Source organism: Trichechus manatus, unplaced genomic scaffold (genome assembly GCF_000243295.1).
Source record: "Trichechus manatus latirostris isolate Lorelei unplaced genomic scaffold, TriManLat1.0 scaffold00084, whole genome shotgun sequence".
Classification (NCBI taxonomy): domain Eukaryota; kingdom Metazoa; phylum Chordata; class Mammalia; order Sirenia; family Trichechidae; genus Trichechus; species Trichechus manatus.
This window is the reverse complement of record NW_004444020.1, coordinates 4,416,506-4,443,164: the sequence shown is the minus strand read 5'-3', so window position 1 is coordinate 4,443,164 and position 26,659 is coordinate 4,416,506. Positions and strand designations below refer to the sequence as shown.

At 51.0% G+C, this 26,659-nt stretch overlaps 1 protein-coding gene across 2 annotated transcripts in view; it reads left to right on the top strand.

Moving 5' to 3' along the window:
- Positions 1-1,640: 1,640 nt before the first annotated feature.
- Positions 1,641-26,659, top strand: part of RAB6B (RAB6B, member RAS oncogene family) — a 67,582-nt gene continuing 42,563 nt past the window's right edge. The window contains exon 1 of one of the 2 annotated variants that reach the window (XM_004381411.2): positions 1,641-2,025. In XM_004381411.2, the coding sequence (XP_004381468.1) occupies positions 1,956-2,025 (70 nt within the window). In that variant the 5' untranslated portion in view covers positions 1,641-1,955. The remainder of the gene's footprint in view (positions 2,026-26,659) is intronic. The other variant, XM_004381412.1, reaches the window with a different exon arrangement.

Here is a 26,659-nt window from a genome sequence, read left to right as displayed (position 1 = left end):
CAGGCACCATAACTGAAAAATGAAACTCGTTGCAGTTGAGTCAATTCCAACTCATAGCAGCCCTATAGGACAGAGTAGAACTGCCCCAGATGGTTTCCAAGGAGCAGCTGGTGGATTTGAACTGCTGACCTTTTGGTTAGCAACCAAGCTCTTAACCACTGTGCCACCAGGGCTCGATGCCAGGCACAGTGGGGCAGATAACCTAGGGTGATGACTGACCTACAACCCCTGGGGCTCCAAACCAAAGAAAGTTGACTATGAGAAATAGAACAGTTGTTCTGATTTGGGTTCTAGACATTCTGCCAGACATTTAACAACTATTTATTAGGCTCTTACTGTGTGCAAGATCTAAGCTAGATCCTTGGGATCTAGTACTGGAGCCTCAACCACTGCTTTTGTGGAACTTGCCATCCAGCTTTTTAATAAGCAATGAAAGAGAGACTCTAGGTGAACAAAACAGGGAGATAATCCCAAGCAAGCCCTGTAAATCAAACGTCCCCTCCAGAGGTGAAAGGTTGCTTCTCACTTCAATCTCAATTCCTATCTCTCTCTTCCTACACACACATACACACAAACAACTTGTTCCCAGACATCTGAATTATAATCCCAAATAAATACTCACTGAACAGTCATAAATAAACGAGACTGCAAGGTGGCAGGACGGTAAGAGACGGTTTTGTGAAACCTCAATTAACCAGAATGCCTTGTGATCAGCCTGTCATAGGAGCGCTTCTAACTCTTGGCATCTAACCTTTTTCACCCATTCACACCCATTCCGTGTGCCTGCGATCGGCCAAACGGATATAGAGGCAACTAGGAGGTCGCCGTCTTGTCCTCCGGGAGCTCGTTGCCCCGATACACATAATTGCCAGGGCAGGAGTGGCATTGCCAGCCTGGTGACCCCAGGATCAAAAAATCCAGACCACTTTCCTGGACATGGCCATGCTGTCATTCGGGGCGTCATTACTCGCTCTCTTCGGTGGGGCAGGAGTTAGGATTTAGGATAAAATTATTCCTACAAGCGGTTAGTTTGAGGTAGGCACGCCCTATATTAGCGCCTCTTCTTTTGCTGTCCAGATCTGCAGGGACACCTATGGACGCCACAGAGGCCACCCAATGAAGGGTCTGGGCCTAGACAGGCAGGACGGGCTAGAGGCCACATGGGGCAACAGTCGAGCCCCGTCTGAACCAGCTACCAGATGTCTTCCCACTTCAGACGCCCTACCACATCCTGGCTCTCACGCCACCTCCTTTCCTTTCCACCCTTTCGGACGGTTGCGCCTTGCTTCGGTGTCTCGGGAGGTGGAGGAGGGGAATGATATCTCGGTTTAAAAGACCAGAAACATATGTCCCCTGACAATTTCATGTCATTTTTTCTGGGTTCAAAAAAGGAGTAGAATGGAGAAGACAGACGTAAAGACAGCGAGAGACGGTCCGATCCGAGGGCCTCTCGCAGGCGCGACGAGGAGGCTCTCTCCTGCCAGGCTGCCGGCTTCGGGTGGGCAGGCGGACGCCCCCCAGTCCCGCAGCGCAGCGGGCCCCGCATGACATCAGAGGCTGGGGAGCTCGCAGAGCGCAGGCGCCGGCGTAGGGAGGCGGGAGGAGGGCAGACTCGCGCGGCTCGGGAGAGCGCTGCTCCGCTCCGCCCGCACCCCGTTGCCGGCGCTGCGCCTCGGGCGTCCACTGCACGCCCCTCGCACCGCAGCGAGCGCGGTCTTCGGCAGCCCAGCCCTAGCTTCCCTCCTCCTCTTCCTTCTCTGCCGCCGCCGCCGCAGCTGCAGCCGGACACGCAGCCGCAGGCCGGGGCCGGGACGCAGCTGGGGAGTCAGGGACACGCGCAGCCAGCCCTTCCCCCTCCGGCTCCCGCACCGCCGGCCGCCTCCCCTCGCCCTCCTCCTCTCCTCCCTGCTTCTTCGCTTCCTCCTCCTCCTCGCCCAGCCCCGGCTGCCAGCATCATGTCCGCAGGGGGAGATTTCGGGAACCCACTGAGAAAATTCAAGTTGGTGTTCCTGGGGGAGCAGAGCGGTAAGTACCCAGCTTATTCTCTTGGCTTGGCGCCCACTCGACCCCTGCCAAATCATCCACCCCTTGGGGACCCCCGGCCCCGGCGGGGGAGAGGGATGGGGATGGGGAGGTCGGGGCCGGCTCGGGCGGGGCCGGGCTGGGGAAGGGCCAAGGATGAGGACGGAGGAGGATGCACTAGGGCAGTGGAGGTGGGGATGAGGGTGGGATCTGGAGTGGGGGGCTGAGGGCGCGCGGCGGGGTGTGAGTGCAGGTGCGGCGCAGCGGGGAGGCCAGAGGGCGGCGGCTCGCTCGGAGGCCCCGGCCAAAGCGTGAATGCGCCGGGTTCGCTGGCTCGCTCGCACTGCGGCACCGGCTGCGGGCGACAGCGCAGGTGGCGGGGCGCGGGCGGGGATACAGGGAGACCCGCGCCCCTCTTCGGAGAACGGGGCGGGGCCGGGGTCTGGCCGCCCCCTACGTGGCTGCGCAGGAGGGGTTCCCTGCGGACCCTGCCTGGAGCCTGCGTTAGGGCACTGCCGGGCCCTGAGGCCAGACGGCCGCAGGGGGTGGGGAGAGGAAAGGCGGATACCTGCCTCCTGTGGAAAGAGGGCGCCTACCTCCCCAGACTTACGTCCGACTGGGCACAGAAGGTTCTAGACCCGCAGCCCTTCACCGCCGTGTGTTAGCCTCTTTTGGGCTCAGGGGTCTGGGCGATAGAAACGAGGGTTCCCAACGGGAGGCAAATTTGGGGGATGGTGCAGGGGCGCCTCACACGGAGAGGCTGTGAAGCCTGGTGCTGGGCAGAGAAAGGCCCAGGACACGCCCTGCTTGGCTTCCCAGCACCCCTCCGGAGATGATCAGTGGATTCTTCCCACCCCCACCTCCCAGCTCATCGCCCTTCTTGGGGGAGGGGAGGTCAGCGTGGCAGCCATCCAGAGCCAGGGGGAGTGGTGGGGAGAGGGACAGGGAACAAACTGCTTGCCTGCTGCCCAGCAGCCTCCCCAGGATAAGCTTCTCTGAAACCCAGGTTGGTCCGAAGGTGGGAAGACCAGATTGAAAATCATGGGCCCCGTTGACACCTGTAGGAAGGAGTGGCTCCCAGAGCATCCTTCCAGAAGCCTGTCACCTGGGGCTGCAGGGAGACAAGCTGGGACCTGACTAGCCCCGGAGGAGGCGGTCCCTGGAGGGCAGAACCCCCAGCTCTAGCTCTACAGTTAACCTGGTTTGTTGCGTGTCTGTACAAGGGACCAAGAGAAGGGCAACTTTGGAAGGACCTAGTGGGCTCAGGGAACAGTGCTACTGAGCTGTGTGTACCTGGTGCATTGTGGAGGTTGCCACCTGGCCATCTCCTGTCTGCTCAATGCTTGGGCCTGAGAAGGGTGTTAGAAGGTATACCAGGAGCCAGGTATTTCAGAACAAGGTCACCTTAGCCAGTCCTGTGTCTTGAACTCTGAGTTTCTGGTCTTCATAGATCCCACTTTCATAGAGCGGGCTCTTCCCTGTGCCCAGAAGGGATTTCAGTGGTCTTCTTCACCTCCAAAATAAATAAATAAAAAACCAACCTCGTTACGTTTGAGTCGATTCTGAGTCATGGTGACTCTATAGGACAGGACAGAACTGCCCCATAGAGTTTCCAAGGAGCCACTGGTGGATTTGAACTGACAGCCTTTTGGTTAGCAGCCACACTCTTAACCACTACACCACTAGGCTCCTCTTCACCTCCAGACCCAGTACTTGCAAGACTTACTGGGCCTGGAGCCCTGGGAGAGAATTCTGTCCTGATTAGTCATCCTGGAGGTTGAATTTCTAGCTGTGTCACTGTGAGCAAATTTGGAGACCTCTTTGTGCCTCAGTTTCTCTCTTTGTAAAATGGTTGCTTGAGCGCAGTTCTCTTACTCCTTCATGTTTTCCTAGTGCCTCTCAAGAAACGTTTGTTCCAAGTCTGAACAAGGTTCAGCAAAGGACCAGGAGTTGGATGAGGAAAATGTTTCTGGTCAGTTTGAATGAAAACTCTGGGTTCCCTCAGAACCCCTGTTGGGCTGAGGCCCCTGCTAAGCCCTGTAAACCCCCTTTGCACTTAAAATCACAAAAATGAAAGCCAAAGACCTAAGCAGTGGAGCCCGCTACCTCCACCACATGTGTAGATGGGAAGCCTGAGCCCCAGGGAGGGGTGCGGGCCTGCCTAGATTCTCACTGTGGGTTGTTAACAGTTCTGGGGCTGGAACCCATGTGTCCTATTCCCAATGCACTATTTTTCACTAGCATGTCATTGAGAAATAGGATGACCTTGAATTGGGAAAGCCAAGAATTGGGGAGCCTTCCCGAGAGAAGGTGGAAGGTTCCACTGTCCGGACAGGCTGTGGCTGGCTTGGATGACCTGGTGGGAATGCTGGGCTAATTGGTTGGGGGCAGGGTTTATGGGCCCTTGGAACACGGTCACTGGGGACAAGAGGCACCACCAACAGTCAGACTGGCTACTGGCCACCTTGGTCCCTTCTGGCAGGGAGCCCCAGGGCCCTGAAAAACCTCCTACTGTTTGTGCCGTTAATGGGTTGTTTACCTTAGGTTTTACAGAGCTTTTTGGGTCCTGGGTTAGGTAGGGGACATGCCCACCTTGAGCCTAGTGGGATGGGGGATCTCCATTGCAGCTACTTCTTCCTTCTGCACTCAAAAATCATCCTGCCTACCCTCAGCTTTGTGTGTATTGGTCCTTTGTGCCAGCATCCTCTGTAGCCTGTGAGGTGGAGGGAACCTCCTGCCATCTGACCGTCACCCGCACCCTGGCTTTCACTCACTGTGTGACCTTAGAGGTCCCTCACCTTTAGTACATCGGGGACTTGTGCCAGCTGAGTTCGGCAGAACTTTCTAGAGCAGCATGGGCTTGGCTGTATGAGCTGAGTGCCCCAGAGAGGGGCCAGGGGAAAGGGCTGGAAGGATGTGGTCTTCGCTTGCTTCCAGTGTGTGGCATAGTGGCAGCATCAGTCTAGGCCAGTGGGCTGAGGCAGCTGGAGGGTTCCTTGGGCCAGATAAGCCCCAAGTGGACGTCAGGCCTTCAAAAGTACCAGGGAACTGATTTGCATGGGAAGCCCTTGAGGAGCCACTCTGAAAAGAACACTTCCAGCCCATGACATGATAGCTTGACTGCTGTCCCCTGGCCCATGGAATACAGGCTGGCTGAGTGTCAGTCTGGCACGGGCGGAATTGTGCCAGGAGGATGCTGTTTGACCCAGGGTGAGAGATTTCCTGGCATTAGGGAGGTTGTGCAATCCTGCTGGTGCTTAGATGGCTGTCTGTGCCAGCAGGGCATGCTCTTGTGCTGATGGCAGTGGTGGTGACATGGGGGACATGTATACCAGTCCCCCCTGGGGCATTGGGTAGCATCCAGAGAAGATGAGCCTGAGCAGGTGTCTGAAGAAGGAGAGTGGGCCTGTGGGACACACGTCTTCCTCCTAAATTCTGCGGTCCACTGTGACTTTGGTTTGTGTGGGGATTTAGGCTTCACTTGGTGCATCTCATTGGGTGTGGTGGGAGGGAGGTGAGGGATAATCTGCTGCAGTCTCTTCTGATCTCCCCTTCCCTGAGACTTCTCCAGCTGAAGCTTGGAGATGGGATGGACACAACGAGAGTTCTGCCTGCTTTCCCAAGCCAATGCCAGCAGGCCAGCTTCTCCCTCTAACCAACTGCTTTCCCTGCCCTGGCTCAGCAGTGGTGCCGCAGGAGTCCCTCTCTACGTAGAGCACAGTGGGAACGATGTCCCCTGGATTTGTGCATCACAGGGACCCTGTAGGCGGCTGCCCTTTGGCTGTTCAGTAATTGGTTCATACATCCATCTCTCCCTTCCTCCATCATCTGTTCATTTATGTAACCAGGTCTTTGAGTGCTTCCCTGCCCACATGGAACTTACAATCCATGGGCAATGCAGACATTTATGCACATAATTACAGGAAAGGTCTATGAGAGTCATGATGGGTGGGGGCAGGGAGGAGAACAGGCTGCTATTAGGAACATATAGCTTGGGCGTGTGACCCAGCTTTGAGATGTCAGAGGTGGCTTCTTGGAAGAGGTGCCGCTGTAGGCAACAGGCCTTCATCTTTGTTCTGAGTAATTGGTCTTGCAAGGAGCCCACCATCCCTAGAGAGAGGTATCCATTCTTCTGCCCTGCTCTCTAGAAAAAGCATACAGGGTGGAGGAGCAGGAGGACGATAAGGGTGACTTGCAGGTGTCTGGCTTGCTAGTGGTGAGTGGGGTCATCCCACCACTCTCATCCTGGTTAAGGGCTAGGGAGCATCACAGCCCCTCCTGCCTGCCTGTAAACTCACACACCTCATACGCTTTTGTCTTCAGCGCAGCCTGACCCCTGCCCTCCCACCAGCCATCCCCCATAACCACACAGGTAGCCCTCCACTGACCTGTTGGTTGTGCCCGAAGCCTGCCCCAGATGTTTATCCTCTCCACCACCTCCCGGCCCACCTCGCTCTGCTATGCCCAACTCCGGTCCCGCCCGGCTGGGCTGCCAGCCCACCTTGCACCACGATGACAAGGCCTGAACGTTTGTTTTAACAGTTAATCACATGCTGCCCCATTGACCTCTCTTCTGTTGTCTTTGTTAATTAAAGACTTTAAAATGTTTGTTAACTTTTTAGATACAAAAATCCTAACTGAATTTTAAACACCTTAAGGGCGAGGGTTCTTAGTCATCTTTTTACCCCTCCCCACCCACAGGTGGTTTGTGCTCGTTAAATCTCTTGATTTGAAGATGATGAGATTCTCTTCGCTGTGTGAGATTTGCTGATGGCCTATCAATAGATTGAAAGTGAGGAGAGTCCAGGCAGCTTTGAAATAGGATTTCTCCATCCTTGACACCTGCTGCTTTCATGCCAGATTTTTACCAGCAGCACTGAAGAATCTTTCTCAGAGGATTTGATTATTTAGTGTTGGTCATGCTTGGCTCACAGTTTACCTCGAAGAATCTGAATTTCTCACGGCACAGCTCTAAACAAATATCGGAATGCAGCAAGGCCACTGGAGGGGGCAGGGGACACACCCAAGCCTGATTCTCCCAGAATGCACTTTGAGATCTAGAATAAATAGCCCAGCTGCTCTGTGCCTCAGCTTCTCAGTCTTGCTGTCTCTCCCCCCCTTTTTTCTACCTTCCTCAGTGGCTGGGATGAGAGAGGGCGCCTTGAATGTTAAGTACAAATGCAGAACTTTTGCTGTTTTATTTCTTTAAGGAGGTGTGAGGGAGTCAAGACAGACAGACAGCAAAATGAGAATTAACCCATACTTGGTATGACCGAAAAGTGGTACCCTCAGAGCTCTTACTCTAGATGTGAGAGAACTGAACAAGGGAGAAGAGAGAAACTGTTAAGACTGTGTTCTGGCTAGGCAGATGTAATTGTAATTACCATCTTTTACATGATCTGATTATCATCATCATTTGCAGCCCTGAAATGACAATGAATCACATTATAAAATAACAAAATAACTTCTTTGTCATTTTGTTACTTATTACATCCATAAAATCAATCCATGAGTATTCTTCCTAAAAGGTTGTTGCCCTAATATTGCAAACTTTCCCAGGGCAGGCCCGAGGAGTGGGTTCCATCACTGTCCCATCAGGCTGCAGATTCTCCCTGTCTTTTTCAGCCCCTGCCTCCTCCGCCAGGGTTACCCACTCCATGTCTTTCACTGTTGCTGAATTAATGAATCGTTTGGATGTGCAGAGCTGTCTGGTCTCAATGTAAATAATTGAGAGAAATTGTTGGACAAAATCATTGAAGAAGGTAAGAGAGGGTCAAGTTACCACTTGCCGTTGAGCGCATTCCAACTCATGGTGACCCCATGTGTGTCAGAGTAGGACAGTGCTCTATAGAATATTCAATGTCTGATTTTTCTGAAGTAGGTTGCCAGGACTTTCTTCCTAGGTGTCTCTGGGTGAACTCAAACCACCAACCTTTCAGTTTGCATCTGACTGCGTTAACCATTTGCACCACCCAGCGATGATGAGAGAGAGGTAGAACAGCAAAATCTGTAAGCATTTTTGTTTCTCACCACAGAGCTTTGGGTGGAGGTTGGCAGGCAAAGTAGCAAACATATTGTCCTAAGATGGGCAGCAAGTGGTCAGCTGGAAGATGCTTTTGTTTGCGCCCAAAAGGCAGGCTGCCAGGAATTGGGACTCCAGGCAGAGCCTGGGGACCTGGAATGATAGGCGAGCCTTTGCTTTCTGGAACAAGGGAAGGAAAGGATGAAAATTTGTAACTCTAAGGACTCCTAAGTGAGCTTCTTTACTGTGTCTTGGAGCATGAAATTTCAAATTCCTGTTAATATTTCCATAATTTTTGCCCTAAACTAAGTGGTACCTTTTTTAAAAAGTAAATTTTCACTACTATGAATTCTTTATTGTTTTAGTAAAATGATTTCTTTTTAGTAGGAAAGCATTTTACCCTGGTCTGTTGGTAACAAGGCCAGTGGGAGCCTGGGTGGCTAGACCACATGTCCTGAGCCAGGTACCACCTGTCCTCAGGTGGTGACATACGCAAGGGACAGGGCGGGATCCAGGAGGAAGCAGACGATACCTCGCGTCTGAAGGCAGAGTAGGGCTCTTAAAGCCAAGGGTACCTCTAGGAAACGCATAAAAAGAATGGCAGGCCGGAGCTCCAGCAGCAGTCTCCCCTGTGCCTAGGAAGGGAGCCGTCATTCTAGGGGCTTGGAGAGGAGAATGGATTGGGAAGGGTCCAGACCGAGTCTGCCCTTCTTGACGAAATGGAGCTGATTGCCCTTAGTTTCTCTGTCCTTCCTTCCATCAACCTCAGATGGCACTTATTGACTATGCACAATGCCTGAGGCACCACATGGGGCACTTTATGTCTTCCCAGAAACCCTGTAATGGATGTGGTTTATCACCATTTTGAAGATTAGGCAGAGGCTCAGTGAGAGATGGGCGTGCCCAAGGCCTCACTGCTGACATGTGGCAGAATTAGAATTGGAACTCAAGTCACTGTGAGAAACACTGAATGATTGGGTCTTATGCCTCAAAGGCAGGCACAGGCCCCGAGTGTGGGGGCGGGGGAGGGCAGTGTAACGTGGAAGTCTGAAGGACACTTGGTCTACCATAAATGACATGGCGAATGTATGTGCCAGGCTCTTTGCTAAAGTGGAGCCAGCAGGTCACAGCATGGGAGTGGGTCCAGAAAAAGCCCTTGATCTTCCTCAGGCTTGGGGGAGGGGTCAGGAAGAAAGCAGGGGCTTCATGTGGGGGTCTGGTTGAAGCTGGGATTGCATAGCAGACACTCCATTTTTAAACACAGAGTGAACTGCTTATATGGGGTGGTTGGAAAGAGTTGGTAGAGTACGGGAGCAGCTGAAGCTCTTGCAAGCCAGCCCTTGTCACTGCCATGGAAGAGAGAGGCTGCCCAGATTTCAGCCAAGAATTACTAAGAAAGGAAGAACCAAACTAGGCAGCTGGTTTCACCTGTGCTGGGGTCACCCTTCCCCTGGCTACATCCTCTGTCCAGGCCTGAAGATATCAGGACCCTGGGTATGCCACCAGCTGGTTATGTCATTGGGCCTGGCTTCCTCCAGGTGTCCCTGAGGCTGCTGGGCTAGGTGACATCTGGGGCTGATGGAGCACTAATTCTGGTTCCATAATTCAGCAGCAGCTTGGAGTGTGATGTTAACCAGTGTTGCTCCCAGCCTGGAAGTGGGCACATCTGCTGGCTAGGAGGACTGCAGGGATTAAGACAAGGGATGGTGCTCACTACTATCTCCCAGAACTACCTCAGGACCTCAAGGCCTTTCCGCCCTGCTCCCTCTTCTCCTGGGAGGCATTCCTGGCCCACCAGCCCACCAACACCAGGGGCACAGCCCACTCCCCCAGGCACTGTCCCTGCTCTCTCCTGGCTCAGGTTGCCAGGCAACAGTGCAGGCTCTCATGCCCTTCCTGCTGTCAGGAAGTGTTTCTTCCACACAGAGAGGAAGGACCTATGATGAGGACAACTGGGCAGGTAACAGCTGTATGCTGCCTCCCACCCCCAAGGAGAATGCTCCCAGGTGCTTCTAGCCCAGGGCACTTCCTTTTTAAAGCCAAGTGGGTGGGTGGGTGGTGGTGAGCAGATAGGGCAGGGAAAGGACCAGAGCCGAGAGTGGTATGTGTGTCCCCACCAGACCAAGTGGGGCTTAGAAACTCAACCTAGTTCCTGCCCCCACCCCATCACTTACATCCGCCCTCCTGAGCCCTGGGCTCCTACCCCAGCCCACCCCTCACTGTCAGACCACCCTGTGCTGGTTTTCCTCATCCATACAGTAAGGTGATCATTACCATTACCTTAGTAATCACTAAGATCAAATATACCAATAAAGGACACATTGATGAAAACCCTGCACGGCACAGTTCTGAGTCAGAATCGACTTAACAGCAACTGGCTGGTTGTTGGTTAAAAGCTCAAGAGATAGGAAATTTTGTTAATGAAATAGTGACAGCAATCCCTGCTCCCCTCCCTTTGTAGATGTATGGGGGAAAGAGGAGGAGAGGAAGCAAGGTTTTGTGAATCATCGATAATTTCTGTATAGTGAGCCAAAGGGTGCCATCCTCACCATCCCACGGGTACAGCTGCTTATCTTCATTTTATAGATAAAGAAAGTGAGGCTCTGAGAGGTGAAGGCTATACACAGGTTGCAGGATCCAGAAGTGGTAACTGCTAAGCAGAGACAAGAGCTCAGGTCTCTTAACTCCCTGGCCAGTATTCTTTTACCTCCCACCCCCATTCCCTACTTAGCAGCTGGACCAGCGGAAAGGGGGATGAGCTCACCCTGCCCTACCCCATGGGCACCCCCAGTGCTCACCTTCAAACCCCTGTTACTTCCCTGGGCAGCACAGCCCAGGTGGGCTGTGGGGGCAGAAGCTTTGCGGTGCTGTGATTACTTGAGTTCAGACATGTGAACTGTTCAGAGCAGTACTTGGCCCAAGGTAAGCAGACAATAAATCCCAGCCAGTATCTTAGATTCTTAGTGCTGCTATAACAGAAATGCCACAAGTGGGTGACTTTAATGAATAGAAATTTATTTTCTCACAGTTTAGGAGGCTAGAAGTTGGAATTCAGGACACTGGCTCTAGGGGAAGGTTCTCTGTCCCCTGGGGGGAAAATCCTTATCCTAGGTTCCTTGGTGATCTCTGGGTGGTATCAGTCTTTCCTCACTTGTGCTTCCTTGCTTCCCTGCCTAATTTGCTCCCTTTATATCTCAAAAGTGATTGGTTTAAGACACACCCTACACTGATATGGCCTCACTAACATAACACAGAAAATCCTATTTCCAAGTGGGATTACATCCATTGGTATGTTGTTACTATTGTGTGCCTTCAGTCTTTTCCAATTTACAGCGACCCTATAGGACAGAGCAGAACTGCCCCATAGGGTTTTCTAGGCTGTAATCTTGAAGGAAGCAGACTGCCACATCTTTTTCCTGTAGAGCAGCTGGTGGGTTCAAACCACTGACCTTTTGGTTAGCAGCTGAGTGCTTAACCATCACCAGGGCTCCGTCCATAGGTATAGGGATTAGGATTTACAAACATGTATTTTGGGGGGACACAATTTAATCCATAACATCCAGTATTAATACTGTATACACAAGCAAGGCAGTAGGCATGCTCTGCTTGGAGGAGTCGAAGAAAGACTTCCTAGAGGAGGTTTTGCACAGTGAGCAAGAGTTCACCAGCAGACAACATTGTGAGCAGAGAGACGTGGATGAGCCAAGGTGTAGGGCTTGGTGCTTCCGGGCGAATTGGTGTGGTTCATGGTGGCTAGAGGCAGAGAGTGCTGGTGTAGGTGGAGCGAGAGTGGTGGAGAAGTAGGCAGGATCGGGCCCAGGAGTGCCTTGGTTCTACATGCAGGGTCTTCCCTGCAGGCAATGGGGACCCATTGGAGGGTTTTGATGGCAGAGGGACATGCTCATGGATTAAAAGGCAGGATGTGGCTCCATAGGAGGCAGGAAATCTGGGTGACCTGAACCAGATAAGGCAATGAACATTCAGAGGGTAGAATTTAGAGGAGGAGCTTATGAGAAGTGTACGCTTAAGCTTCCTTCCAGCTCTGAAGTTCTACTCTGCCAGGGATGTGTGCTTTCTTGATCCTTTCTCTGTGGAGTAAGGACTTGGGAACAACGAGGGTTATGGGGCAGGAGTGTTCATCCTTATCTCCAAGGCCTCACTATACTCTGCTGTATCAGAACCAGCCACCTTGAGCTTGCCTGTCCTTCCACAGAGCCTGGGTCCCCTGACTGCTTTGGTCCTGCCAAGGGGTTGCTCCAGGAGTGCTGTGGCCCTTCCAGACTCTTCCCTCAGCTGCCTGCTCAGGGTGGGATGTGCCACTTGGCGAGAAGGTAGCCATTGGCTCTGTGAGCTCCCCTGGCCCCCTTGTGCGCCTCCCATCGCTCCTGCCCTCACCAGGCTCCTGTTCCAGCAGACTCTTGGCTCACTTCTTTGCTTTCTCCTGTGGAGTTTCCTCTGCTTGCTTCCAGCTCCCCAGCAGGGTCAAGGGGCCCTACGGGCTTGAGGGAGAGCAGCATTGTGTAGGGGAGTTCCCTTCCTCCTGCCTTAGAGACAGAAACCAAGTCTTAAGCTGGTTGCAGAAAAAGTGAGGGTTGAGAGCCAGGGATCCAGAGTTGAGGTAGGGGACTGCCATCCTGAGCCACCTGTAGCCCCAAGAGAGCAACCTGTTCAGGTCGGTTGGTGCAGCACCCTGCCCACAGGCCAGCTCATCGTCTGCTCTCTCAAGGCCTGAAACTCACCCTCCAGTGCCCTGGTAACCTTTGCTTCCTGCCCTTCCCATCTTCTGCCCAGTCAGTGTACGTGGAGGTTACTGAGCACCACCTGGGTATTCCTTTGTCAGGGTGGCTGCTGGGCAGAGAGAATCTTAACTGTGCATCACCGGTGATCACAGCAGTTTCTCACCACTGCCAATGGCCCCTTTGAGCCAGTGCCACATTGTTTGTCTATAGGTCAGGGTGAGTGAGAAGACCTGTCACCTCGGGTTGGTGCTCAGCAAAGGTGTCTCCCCTGCCTGGAGTTGCTGGCCAAAGGAAGACTGGTCTGGAAGCTGGCCACAGGCAACTCAGTGTACCCCCCCGGCCTGTCCAAACCCACTCTCACCCATCACTGCCCCCATGCCTGGGGCAGGGACAGTTAGAAGGTCCGTCCCCAGCTCAGGATTAGAGAGCTGTGACTGTGGCCTTCACACCAGAGGTAGGTCCCTGGAGACAAAGAAAACCTCCTCCTCTGGGGGTGGATGTGCTGATTCTGGGAGAGGAAGAGAAAATGTTCTGTTCTGACCTTGTTGATGAGCGAGAATAAACACGACACAGGCTGAACACAGTGAAGGGAGGCATTTAGAACAAATGTTTCTTGTTTATTTCCCCTGTCATATTGAGGGAGAGAGCCAGAAGAAGGAAGAGGGAAAGTCAAGAGGTGAGAGGCAAGAGAGACCCATGGAAGTACTGAGACAGAGAAGGGAGATGCCCACAGATGCTCAGCCCCCCAGACTCAGGCACACCCATGGGAGACAGGCACGGGGACACAGACCTAGGCGTGCCACAGTTACGAGGCTTGTTGGCCATGCCACTGGGGCCTTGGAAGCCAGGGTGGTTTGCAGCGCCAAGCAGTGGTGCTGTCCACCCCAGGGTGCTGACCAAATAGAATTATAGGGTGGAGGTTCCCATGGAACCATTGATGAGTATTGAGCACAGGAGTGATGTGAGGTGAGGAATAGGGGCTGCTGCTGTAAGTGAGGGCTGATGTCCCCAGCCCGGCAGAGCAGAAGGAGTGGAGAGGAGGGCTTTTACCATGTCTTGGGGGATGAAGGAGGATGTTCATCAGCTTCACTGCCTTAGCGCTACCAAAGCCAGACTTTGAGGAACAGACTGAGCTTTGGCACTCCCTCCCCAAGCCAGCTGGCTCTACCCCACTGTGACCCAGCATTTTCCAGACTCTGTCCCTGGGCTGCTGCAAGTCAGTTTGGATCTTGGAGCCAGAAGATGTTTGTTTAGTTCTGCTCTTCCTGAGTAGAGAGCATCTCCAAGAAAAGTTTCTCCCATGGAGGAAACAACACTCTGAAGTTAGCCACTTATTTTTAGGGTATTCACATACCCTACTTGTAGCATCAGCATCTGGAAATTCTCCCCAATTCCAACATTAAACCCCACCCACCCACACACCCCACCCACATCCAGCCAAAACACTGCAGGCTGCTGCCCAGATTGGAATGTGGAATGGCGGTCTGAAAGCTGCCCAGCAGCTAGTCCACCCACCCCAGTCCTCTCTCACACACCAGAAGAGGGCAGAGTCCTGGATGTTGGGCAGGAGAACCGAGGTCCTCCCCTGCCTCCATCATGCAGCAAAAGGGCCAGTCTAAGCCAGAATTCTACACTTGATCTTAGCCGAAAGGCTGAGAAGCAATTATGCCATAGTTCTGGTCCGGATAGCAGTGGCAGCTCTTCTGTCCTCCTTAGCTTGAGAAAGAACTGGATCGATGTAGGTGTGAGAGGACTTGATAACTGAGCACAGCAGTGTGCAAATACACAGTGCAGTAGAAGCAGCAGAGTTCAGCCCCTGCCTACCCACAGTCTGCAACCCACGATCTCAGTCCAGGCTGTTGGCCGGTTGGGATAGCTTCAGTCTTAAGGCAGAGAGACCTGCGAGGTTTTGTACCAGGTGATTGGCCAGCCCAGTTCACCAAAGTTGGAGAGAAGGCAGAGGCTGAGTGAAGAGTAACAGCTGCATTTGGCTACAGTGATCCTTAGGCACCATCTCTTAGGAGCCTGCATGTGGGACAATGTGGTGACACACCCTAAGGTGACCTCCCCCACCCAGTGAGTCATGCCCTTGTATAATCCCCTCCCCTTGAATGCAGGTGGAACTTGTGACTTGCTTTTAATCAATATAGTATGTCACAGGTGATGGGATAGTCACACCCATGATTATATTTCATTATAAGACTGATCCCTCCTTCTGCCTTGGGGAAGTAAGCTGCCATGTTGTGGAGGGGACCACGTGGCAGGGAGAAGTGGGCAGTTCTTGGAGCTGAGCACAGCCCCTGGCTGTCAGCAAGAAAATGGTACCTTAGTCTTACAACTGCAAGGAACAGAGCTCTGCCAATAACCACATGAGCTTGAAAGAGGACCCTGAACTCCAGGAAGGAGCCTTGTGAGACCCTGAGCAGAGGACTCGGTTAAGCTGTACCCAGACCCCTGACTCCTAGAAGCTGTGAGATAATAAGTGTATGTTGTTTTACACCACTAAGCTTGTGATATTGGTTACACAGCAATAGGAAACTAATACAGACAGGGTGAAGAGTTTAAAGGAAGCAATATCTTAGAGATACCCTTATTTTGCAGAGAAGGAGTTGGAGCATCCAGGAGGGGCTGTGACCTGCCCCCAGTTACAGGGCTAGCTAGGGTCCAGCCAAAGCAGATTCAAGGGAGGCCATTGGGGGTTGGGCCCTGGTTCTTGCTCTGTTCCTGCTCTCTCTTTGTACGGCCTTGAGCAAATCCTCCGGCTTCCCGGGCCTCAGATTTTTCACATGGCACATGCAGGGTTGGACCAGGCATTCTCTAGGCTTCTTCCTGCAATGACTCAGTATTCTGAGGCCTTTCTGATTTGTGGTCCTTCTACAAGCCAGGCTTCTGGGCCTTAGTGGTACTTCCCATGTTGCATATTTCCACTGGGGCTTCATGAGGCAGGACCTTCCTATCCCAGGGACACTTTGGTGAGACTGGCAGGCTCTGATTAGTAGCAAGGATAGGAGTAAGAAGCACAGCCTTTGAAGTTGAACTCTTGGCTGTGTATCGGGAGAGATACCATCTGGCTGTGACCCTGGTGCTGTGTGATTTTGAGCAAGTAGCTCCTCTTCCCTGACTGCATCTCTTCTCCTGAGTGAGGATCTTGGACAAGATCAGCTCCAGAGCCTCCTGTGGCTCACACCATCTGTGGTGCTGCTTTTGAGACGGGCTTCTTAGGGACCTGGAACTTTCAGGAAAAGGACAGAATGAGCCTGGCTACTGTCTTCTTGCCCTGGCACCCAGGCACCCGAGTCTGGGGCACAGACATGGATATTGACCAAGCTCCCTCCCCCTGATCTGGCTCTCTGGCCTCACTGGTACCTGACCAGCAGTAGTGTCTGTCCACAAGAGCTGGAGATGCAGCGGTCCTCCCTGCCTGCAAGGTGGCCCTTTGCCTACTCCTAGGCCCAGGGTGCTTGAGATCTAGAGTGTGTTTTCCACCCAAAAAGCAATGGTCCACATCTCTAAATTTCATCCAGAAGGCCATTCCTACTCCCTGACTGAATCCTGAACAGGTGACACTGAGTCTATTCTGAGGGCAGGGGGAAGGTTCTTCCTGTTGACTGAATGAGGAGGTCTAGAAGGTCTCCTCCACAAGTTGGCTCTGGAAGGGAGATTTGGGAGGATTTCAGGCAAGGATAGAGGTGCAAGGGCTGAGATTGTGCCCATTTCCTCCATGGCAAAGCAGTGAGCAGGCTGTGTGAGCTTGTATGCAAGGAGAGGAAGAGAAGCCGGGGCCAGCAGAAGTGCAGAAAATAGCTTCCTATGCTCATGGGGACCACATTGCCTAACCACAGTTGTCTAGCCCAAGGGTACTTCTGAGAAGGGAGTAGGTGTGTGGGAAGATGCCCTGCCTACATCAGCCTATGGTCTGAGGCCACCTTCCACCTGCCCAAGCAAACTTGGGCTTATAGCCAGGCCACAGCTATGCCCCTGTGGTGTTGGTTGTGGGTCCATTGGCCTTGTCACAAAGCCACTCTGGCTGGACTTCAGCTGACAGCCTGGGAAACACAAGCTATGCATTTTAACACTCTGGCCACCTATTCTCACTTCTTTATCAGTGAGATCTTTTAATACCAGCAATTAGCCTTGGGAAGAAAAGGGTCAGCTGGTGGTGGAAACTTAACATGTGTGTCCTCCTTCTCTCAAACATACATATACTCATTATTAATTAATTCTTTACAGTTCCCATGTGGCTGCTCAAACACGTGAATGTTAGTGGCCTGTGCAGCACCTGGCCAGCGTTGGGCCGAGCCCCAAGCCAATTGAAATGGTGTGCATTCTGTCTGCCCTGGTCTGGCTTTCCACGGAACCGCATCAGAGGGTAACTGTGTGCTGTGGGCAGGGCCTCCTGTTCTCTGAGCTGGCAGTGGAGGGTGGCTAGCACACAAAGCTAGATGGTGCTAGTGCCACTGTTGGGACCAGTTCAGGACTATGCACTTTTTCGAAGCTGAAGAGATTGAGATGACCTGGTGAGGCAGAGAGGATCCAGATCCAGACAGTGAGTGGGCTGATAGGGATAGGGAGTAGCTCTGCACGCTATGTGGTCAGATTTCAGGTGGTTTTCAATAAACCCAGAAGGTGTCAGATTTACACGTTTCTTAGTTCTCACAGCCAAGAGACAGGGAAACTAGGGGGTTCCCACATGCACCAGACCCCTGGTGCTTGCTGGCTTGAGCATGCGCGTGTGTGTGTACTTGGATGCACCTCTGTGCATTTGCACACATGATGGCTACACAAGGGCCCTGCCCTCTGGGCTAATTCATCCAGGCTTTCTCCATCTGCTGGCCTGTGGTTAGGACTCACAGCAGTTCCTGCATTGCCCAGATAGGCCCTGGTCCTCTGTGAAGACTAAGTTGATGCCAAGTGCAGTTATTCCAGTTTCTTAGAAAAATGTCATGTTGACCAGAATGTTTAACTAATCAGAATAAGTCATTTCCTGAATGTGCCAAGAATCTGAGTGACATGGATGTGTGCATGTGTGTACGTAATTATTTATATAACTTCTGTTTTTCCTCTTTAAGTTTTTATTTCAACATAATTTTAGGCTCATAGAAGAGTTGTCAGAATAGTACAAAGAATTGCTATATACCTTCACCCACGTTCTCCAAATGCTAACTTTTTGCTGTTCTCATAGAATGCAACATTTCTGTGAGGTAGGTATTCCCGCCCTCATTGTACAGATGAGGAAACTGAGCCTCAGAGAGGATAGTAACTAACCCAAGATCACACAGCAGGTAAGTGTCAGAGTCAGGATTAAAATTCAGGTGTGTCAGACTTTAAAGTGCATGCACTGGCCGTATGTGATGTAAGTGTGAATGTGCAGGAGTTCTGTTCCCTCTGCCCGAAGAACTTCTTTTCTTATAATGGAGGTCTGCTAGCAGTGAATCGTCTCAGCATTTGTCTGTTTTTATTTCATCTCATTTTTTTAAGATTTTTCGTGGGTTTAGAATTCTGTGTTGACAATATTGTTCTTTTAGTACTTCTTTCAGCACTGCCATTCCATTTTCTTCTGATTTGCATAGTTTCTGGAAAGGTTACAAAGATTTTTTTCTGTGTTTTCTTAGAAAAATGTGTGATCCAATGCATTGCTTTTTGGTTTAAATATTCAGTTATCTTTTTTTTCACTTTTTAAAAATTTTATTGTGCTTTAGGTGAAATTTGATAGTGTGAATTAATTTCTCATTCAAAAATTTGTACACAAATTGTTTTGTGACATTGGTTACAATCCCAGCAGTATGTCAGCACTCTCCCTCTTTCCACCCCCAGTTGTCCATGTCCATTCATCCAGTTTTCCTGTCCCTTCCTGACATCTCTTCTGTGCTTTTGAGCAAGTGTTGCCCATTTGGTCTCATATAGTTGATTGAATTCAATTATCTTCTAAAGCTATTTAAATAATAATAAAAAAAACTTACATATTTACCCTTCTAGTGACTGTTTCCTATACTTTTCATTCTTTTGTGTAGATTCACATTTTCATCTGGTATTATTTTACTTCTTCCTGAAGGACTTCCTTTGACATTTTTTGTAGTGAGGGTCTACTGCTGATGAATTCTGTAGCTTTTGTATATTTAAAAGGTCTTTTTCACCTTCACTTTTGAAAGATATTTCTCCTGGATATAAAATTCTCGGTTAATAGGGTTTTTTTTGTTTGTTTGTTTTTCTTTAGTACTTTACAGATATTGCTCCATTGTCTTCTTGCTTGCATTGTTTCTGATGAGAAATCTGCTGTCATCTTTGTCTATCTTCCTCTGTATGTAATGTGTCTTTTTTCCCCTTTGGCTACTTTTATGACATTCTCTTAATGGTTCCATGCAATTTGATTATGATGTGCCTTGGTGTAGTTTACTTTATGTTTCCTGTGCTTGGGCTTCATTAAAATTTTTTTGACTCTGGGTTTATAGTTTTCTTCAAATTTGGAAAACTTACAGTCATTGTTTCTTAAATATTTTTGCTGTCACTGTTTTACCTCCCCCATCCTTTGAGGCCTCCAATTACTTGTATATTGGGCCATCTGAAGTTATCCCACAACTCACTGGTGCTCTGTTCATTTACTTTGTTCTCTTTTTTCTGTGTTTCATTTTAGATAGTTTTTTATCACTTCAAGTTCATTGATCTTCTGAAATGTCTAATCTGCTGTTAATCCCATTTAGTGTATTTTTATCTCAGACATTGTAGTTTTCATCTCTAGAAGTTTGGTTTTGTGTCTTTTTTTAATATATTTTCCACATATCTGTGTAACTTTTTGAACATGTGGAATGTAGTTTTAATAACTGTCTTAATGTCAGTTCTGGGTCACTTTCAATTGATTGTTTTATCTCTTCATTATCGGTCTTATTTTCTTGCCTTTTGCATGCATGATAATTTTTTATTGTATGCCACACATTGTGAATTTTTCCATGTTGTGTTTTTTGTATTCTTATATATATCCTCAAGATTTGTTAGATGTGACTGAAGTAGTGCTCAATCTAGAGCCCTGGTGGCACGATGGTTAAGAGCTCAGCTGCTAACCAAAAGGTTGACAGTTCATAAGCCACCAGCCGCTCCTTGGAAACCGTATGAGGCAGTTCTGCTCTGTCCTATAGGGTTGCTATGAGTTGGAATCAACTCGACAGCAACGGGTTTGGTTTGGGTTTTTTTTGACTGAGGCACAGTGAAGCCCTATGGAGAGTTCTACTCTGTAACACATGGGGTCACCATGAGTTGGAATCTCCTCAATAGCAGCAGATTTGGTTTGGTTTTACTAAAGTACAACCCTTCAGAGTACTCTCTCCAATCAGTGTCCCGTGAATGATGAGCTTTCCACTCTGGCTAGTGGGAACAGGCATTATTCTCAATCCTGTGTGAGTGCCAGGCATTGTTTCCTCTAACCCATTTTGGTAGTTCTTTCCCTAGCTTTGAGTTATGAGTTTCCTCACACGCACGTGCGCGCACACACACACACACGCACACGCACACGCTGATGAATACTCACCTGAAGACTTGAGGGAGACTCTTGCAGATTTCTGGAGTTTTCTCTCTGTGTATCTCCCTCCTTTCTGTGCTGTGGCCTGAAACTCTCTCAAGGCAATGGGCTGGGGCAATCGTGGGGCTCCCCTCATTTGTTTTCTGTCTCTCAGGGCTCACTGTCTGTCCTTCATAGCCTGATGTCTGGTGCGTCAAAAATTGTTTCATATATTTTGTCTGTGTTTTGGTTGTTTCAACTGAGAGGATAAATCTGGTGCCTATTACTCTATCTTGACCAGAAGCTGAAGTCCTGAGCACTTGGTTTTTCATTTATTCGTTTATTTGCAGTAGACACCAGTCTGGGCCTGTGGCTGTGAGCATGGAGTTCGGGGGTAAGGGTTGTCTGGTCTGGTTAGCAGCCTTGATTTTCACCAGTGATGTTCATCTAGTTGATTATATAAACATGTAGATTTGCTCTTAAGTAGCCACACAATTTCTGCATTCCAGACACTTTTGTAAGAACTTTCTTATGAATACTTATGAAAAGCTCGATATTAGCAACTGATACGGTTTTGTCTCATGAATACTTGACTGTCATAGTTGGTCACATTTCCTGTTTTTGCTTTGACTACCAGGGAGCTTAGGCAGTTTCTTAGTCTGACTTCAATTACTAGGTAAGATGTTACGACATGTATTCTGTAATAAACTTTTATCCAGCCTTCTCTTTTTAGTTTACCTATCCTATGCTTATGTCTCTCTCAGGATTCCTAGTTGCAAACAAGAGAAATCCACTCTTGCTATCCAGCTGATTTGAGCAGATAATTAATGTATTAGAGGATTGATTAGGTAGTTCATAGAGTCTCTGGGAAGATCAAAGAACCAGACTTGGAGCAGCAGCCTGAATCACACCAGGACTGGTCCAGGAACAGACACAGTTCTTCTGCTGGGTACTGGCAGAGCTAATGCTGGAACTACATCTTGGCGGCCTCTGTATGCCAGGTTTAGAGTGGATTCTGTGCCCCACTAGATTCATGTTTGTAGTTTCTGGTAGAGTCTCATGGGAACATCTGATGGTGAAGCCTAGGTCATGTGCTTATAACCCACCTGCAAAGGAGGCTTCTATATTGGGGAGGATGGTTTTGGACCTCCACAAACTTAGTAGAGGTATTCAAACTGGTTCAGAGGCTAACTATTGATAGATAGCTACTACATCCTGATATTATTTAAACAATTATATTTTCAAATCTTATTTTCACAAGTCACCAAATAACCCTTTTTGGGAAATAAAGGGAGGGGGCTTACTCAGGCAATAAAAATAAGTGCATACGCTCCTTGTACACAGTAGTTACACGTCAGATGTCTCAGATCAGCTGTGGACTCTCTTAGTTGGAAAGTCCTGCTAGGCAGAAGCTGAGCTGGGTAGGGGGATCCTGAGAGCTCACGGGGCTATGTGGGACAGAAGGGCCAAGGCTGAGCCCCTAGTACAGGCTGGGACTGGGAGCTTTGAAAAGTGAAAAAGGGAAACTGGAGAGGAAAAGGAAAAAACCAAAGATGAGAGCAGACCTATACAAGGCAGAATGAGGGCTGGCCGAGCCCTCGCATAACCAAAGGCACTGTTATGGGCATCTCAGGATAGGGCCTCTCCCAGTCCAGCCCCTACGGCAGCCTGTTTCCCTGGACTTGTCTTTTCCTGCCAAAGGTGGAACCCCTGGGGGGAAAAAGCAAGAGGTGGGCCAGGAAGAATGGGCAGAAAGGGAAACTGAGCCTGAACCTTCTAGTCCCTGGCCCTGATCCTCATGTGGAGCCCCAGCAGACTGTCATGTCCCCGGCAGCCACAGCTGAGCTGAATATGTTCAGGAGGAGCAAGTGACATGCAGAACCCATGTGGAGGACCGGCCATCCTAGGAGGTCGCCATGGGCTCTTGGATGCTGGGAACACTTCCCGTCTGGAGCCTTAGGTCTCTTGGGTCACGGTGACCTTCATTTTGCCTTTCCTTTTTCTGTCCTTATCATTCTTACATGGTTGACACATGGACTGTTATGCTGATTAGATTCTATAAGACCCACTTGTCTTGCCCTTCTTAATGGGATGGTTGAGACCCAGACAGGAGCATTGATGGGTCCAAGGTCACACAGACAGCCAGGGGTAAGAGCAAGGCCAGAACTTCTTCCTGCAACCCTTGGCTTGGTCTTTTCCAGCTGTCAGAGGTGAGAGAGGGACAGTTGGGTTGGGAGTGGGTGGGACTCCACAGCCTCTGAGTTGGGACAGGTTTTTTGGGGTCCCTGGTCTTGGATAGAGGAGATGGGGACTGGATGGGAGAGGACCATGAAATAGGAGCATCCAGTGGGAAGGTGAGAGGGTGAGGAACGGGTCTGTGGCAGCCTCCCGGCTGGTGCAGGAGAACAGGCCTGGGCCAGACCGCCTCTACCTCTGTCCCGCTGACCTCCCCTGACTTCATTCTTAGTCCCTCTCTCGCATCTTCCCTGAGTTCCTTGGAGAGGCCCAGGCAGCTGAGCATCCTCTGGCAGAGGGAATTCACACACTTAATTAAAGTGTCCAATGAAAAGCTTTGCGTATTTCTTAATTACTGTCTGGGTCTTTTGGGGGATGGCTTGAAATGGGATTTTTCATGTGTTTCCTCATTTAGTCTACGGTGAGCCAGCTGGCCCCTCAGGCTCAGGTAGGAGCTGTCAGGGCATGTGACCCTGGTCATTCTGAGCATGCGGTGGCTGGCGGTAGTGGGGAGAGGTGCCCACCCCCATGCCCCCAGTCCTGTCTGCCTCACAGGAAGGCTGGGGCTAGATTTTCTGCTTTGTGAAAACGAGGCAAAAGGAAACAAGGATCAGAGAGATGTAGCTGGTGTCCCCACCTATTTCTTTCCTTACTGCAGGGCCCAGAGGCCATGCACCCCATGGTCAGGGCCATCACAGGGGCTTTGTGGGCAGGGGCTGCAGGGAAATGGTGGAGGATGGTCTGGTCTCCTTCACAGCTGCAAGGCAAGGGCTGAGGCCCCTCAGCAGGCCTTTCCCGGCATTCGCACGGCATCTCCCATCTGTATGCTGGAAGCTGAGCGGAGGGGATGTCCGGGTTAGCCAGGCCCATCCTAGGCATGGGTTGCTGGCTTGAGCCTTGGGGAAGCAGATTTCCCATTGAGGCCTGAGGGCCGCCTTCTCACCTGGGCCTGGCTGATGGGGACTGTGGGCAGAGCATGCAGAGACCCTGTCCCTGCCGTGGGGCTGCCCTCCTGAAGCAACAGGCATCTAAGAGGTGAGCAGCTCGCCAGGGAGGCTAGAAACGGCAGTGAGTTACACTAGGTCCTGTGCTCTGCGGCCAGGAGGAGGGCCAGGCAGGATCCCACTGTCTGTCCAGGAGCACCACAGAGTTGGTGGAGGCGGTACCTATGGCTGGTCGCCAGAGAGCAGATTCTGGGTAAATGTTCTGGCCTGGCTTGGCTACCCGGTGGGTGGTGCACCCTCTGCTGGGCCATAGAAGACCCTCCACACAGAGCTTTTCATTGTATTTTATGAAGTCTCCAGCTGATTTCCTGTGCTCTGCCCACATTCTGCCCAATTTCAGCACTTACATCATATCCCCACCTGCCCACACACAGCCGTCCTACCCACCCATACACACCCCTCCTACCCACCCACATGCCGCTCCTACCCAGTGCTAACTGGGGTCACAGCTGGTGCTGTGGGAGATGTCAGGGAGGAGAGGTGTCCTTCAGGGAGGTGTGTCAGATCAGAAGTCTGGAAACTTGCTGCCCACTCAGCTTACAGCTGTTGTCTGGCACAAGCCGAGTCCAGCAGCCCTCCTAGGCACTGGATCCACAGCCCTGGATGGTATTGCTTCATGTGGAACCATGGAGAAATATGGGTAATGACTGCTGTATGCAGAGGACCCCTCAACCTCGCGTCACCTTTGCGCCCTCCACTCCTTCCGGGAATGCTGTTCTGCTGATGCCCCATCTCCACCAGTCAAGGCCCAGCCCAAGTGTCACCTCCTCCAGGAGGCTTCCATGGGTCCTCAAGCACAGCAGCTTAGTGACCTGCCCTTTCTGTTCGCCTCTCAGTAGCATCCCTCCCACACAGCCCATGTGTTAGGTGTTTGCATCTGAATCTAGCTCCTCCACTGCATGTGGGCTGCTTGAGGGCAGAGGTGCATCTGATTTCTTGCTATGAGTTCTGTGTCCACCACAGGCCTGGCACAGGTTAAGCCCCTGGGGGGTGTTTGCTGAGGGGATGGAGAGGCCTCACCGTACTCTGTGACTATGTGTAGAAGCCACCAGAATGCACAAAAATACATTTACCGGGGACCTGCCACAGAGATGGGGCCTGGGGCCCGTGGGAGGCTAGAGGAGTGAGGGCCCCAGGGGTGTGGCCCAGGTGGGTGCTAGTAGCTGATAGAGAAGGCCTGCATTCAGTCCATCCTGCAATGGTGGAATTTCCAGGGTATGCAGGACTGAGCTCCTCTGCACAGCCCATGGGTGTGCAAGACCCCTGACCAACAGCTCACAATGGGCAAGAAAATAACTGTTTCATGGTGATGCCAATAATGAAAAATGAGCTTAGGTCCTCAGCTCATGAGATTGAATTACTTTTTTTTTTTTTTTTCCTGAGCACAGTGGTGGTGTTTGTGCTTTGGTCTGACAATTTTAAAGAAGGCTTTCATGGGTGACCTGAATCCAGTGTGATTGCTTGGTGTTTGTTCCTCTTCCAATTTGCCTGGGCCCAAGTAATGCCTCTGTCATCTGCCGGTCTCAAAGGCAGGTGACAGGGAGGCATCCTGAGCTTTCCTCCGGATCTGAGCGGTGGTCACTAACTCCTGTCTCTCTCCCCTGCTCTCCATTTCTCCCCTCCCCACCGCCTCTGCTTTCATTGAGATCCCACCATCTCTTGCTGGACTCCTGCCCCGCTGCGAGCCCTGTAGGCCATTCTCCCATAGCAGTCTAAGTTTTCTTTCTTTTTAAAAAATGGGTCTGTTACTCTGGTTACCTAATGCTGTGTAACAAACCACACCAAAACATAGTGACCCAAAATAGAGAATATTTACCTTGCTCACAAATTTGTACTCTCGGCAGGGCTTGGCAGGACTTGTTCCACTTGTCATCAGCTGGGGCAGCTCGAAAGCTGGGGACTGGAGTCATCTGGAGCCTCATGCATTTACACGTCCGGTGGTTGGTGCAGGCTGTTGGCTGGAGGGCCTCAGTTTCTGTCCATGTGGGCATCTCCAAGTAGTCTCCCCCATGTAGGCTGCCTTGGGCTTTCTCACAGCATGGTGGCTGGATTGAAGGGCTAGCCTCCAGAGTATGAGAAAGTGTGAATGCTCCAGGCCGAAGCTGTACTGCCTTTTCCCACCTAGCCTTGGGTGTCACGAAGTGTCATTTCTGCCACGGTCACAGACCCGCCCAGAGTCACCCCTTGGTGGAGTGTCAGTGTTATAATATAGAAGGATATATAGGGTGGGGAATATTGGTGAACCCGTCTTGGAAATTACAAACTGCCACACCTGTTCACAGCACGCCTTTGCTTAAAACACTTCTGAAACTCCCACTGCCCTCAGGAGAGAATCCACGCTCCTTGAGAATCAACACGGCCTGTGGGGTCTGGCCTCTGCCCCCACCTGCCTTGCTGCTCACTACCTGCCACCTCCCACCCCCGCACTGGCCCTGAAGATGGATTTGGGTTTCAGTCAACCCAGTGACCACATGGAACTTCCTTGAACAGTTTTTGGAGTCCCTGGGTGGTACAAGTGGTTAGTGCACTCAGCTGCTAGTTGAAAGATTGGAGGTTCAAGTCTACCCAAAGGCACCTTAGAAGAAAATCCTGGTGATCTCCTGAAAAATGAACCATTGAAAACCCTATGGAGCACAGTTCTACTCTGACACACATGGGGTCACCACAAGTCAGAGTCGATGGCAGCTGTTCTCCTCACCTTGTCTGGCTCCATTTTCTGTACGATGAGGCTGAGACTTTGGGGCTTCGCAGTGTTTCCCCCATCACCCCTGGACACTCTTCTACTCCCCCACCCCCACCTCAGCTAACCCGGCCTGTCTCTCGGGAGAGAATCCACGCCTCTGTGCATTGCTCGCACTGTTCCCTCTGCCTCGAGTGCCTGTTCTCCCCTACCCTCGTCCTTCCCAGCTCAGCCATCCTGCCTCTCCCTGCAGCCTCCCTGACTGCCCAGCTGCTGGGACCCAGATTTTTGAGACCTCCTTCTTGGCTGCTTGTCAAACCTTCATATAAACCAACACAGTGTCATGGATAAAGTGGGGACTTTAGCATCAGATCTGGGTTCAAACCACAGCTCTACCGCTTACTAGCTCTGACCTTGGGGATAATAACTAACTCTTTGGCTCATGATGAGGATTAAATGAGGGAGCCT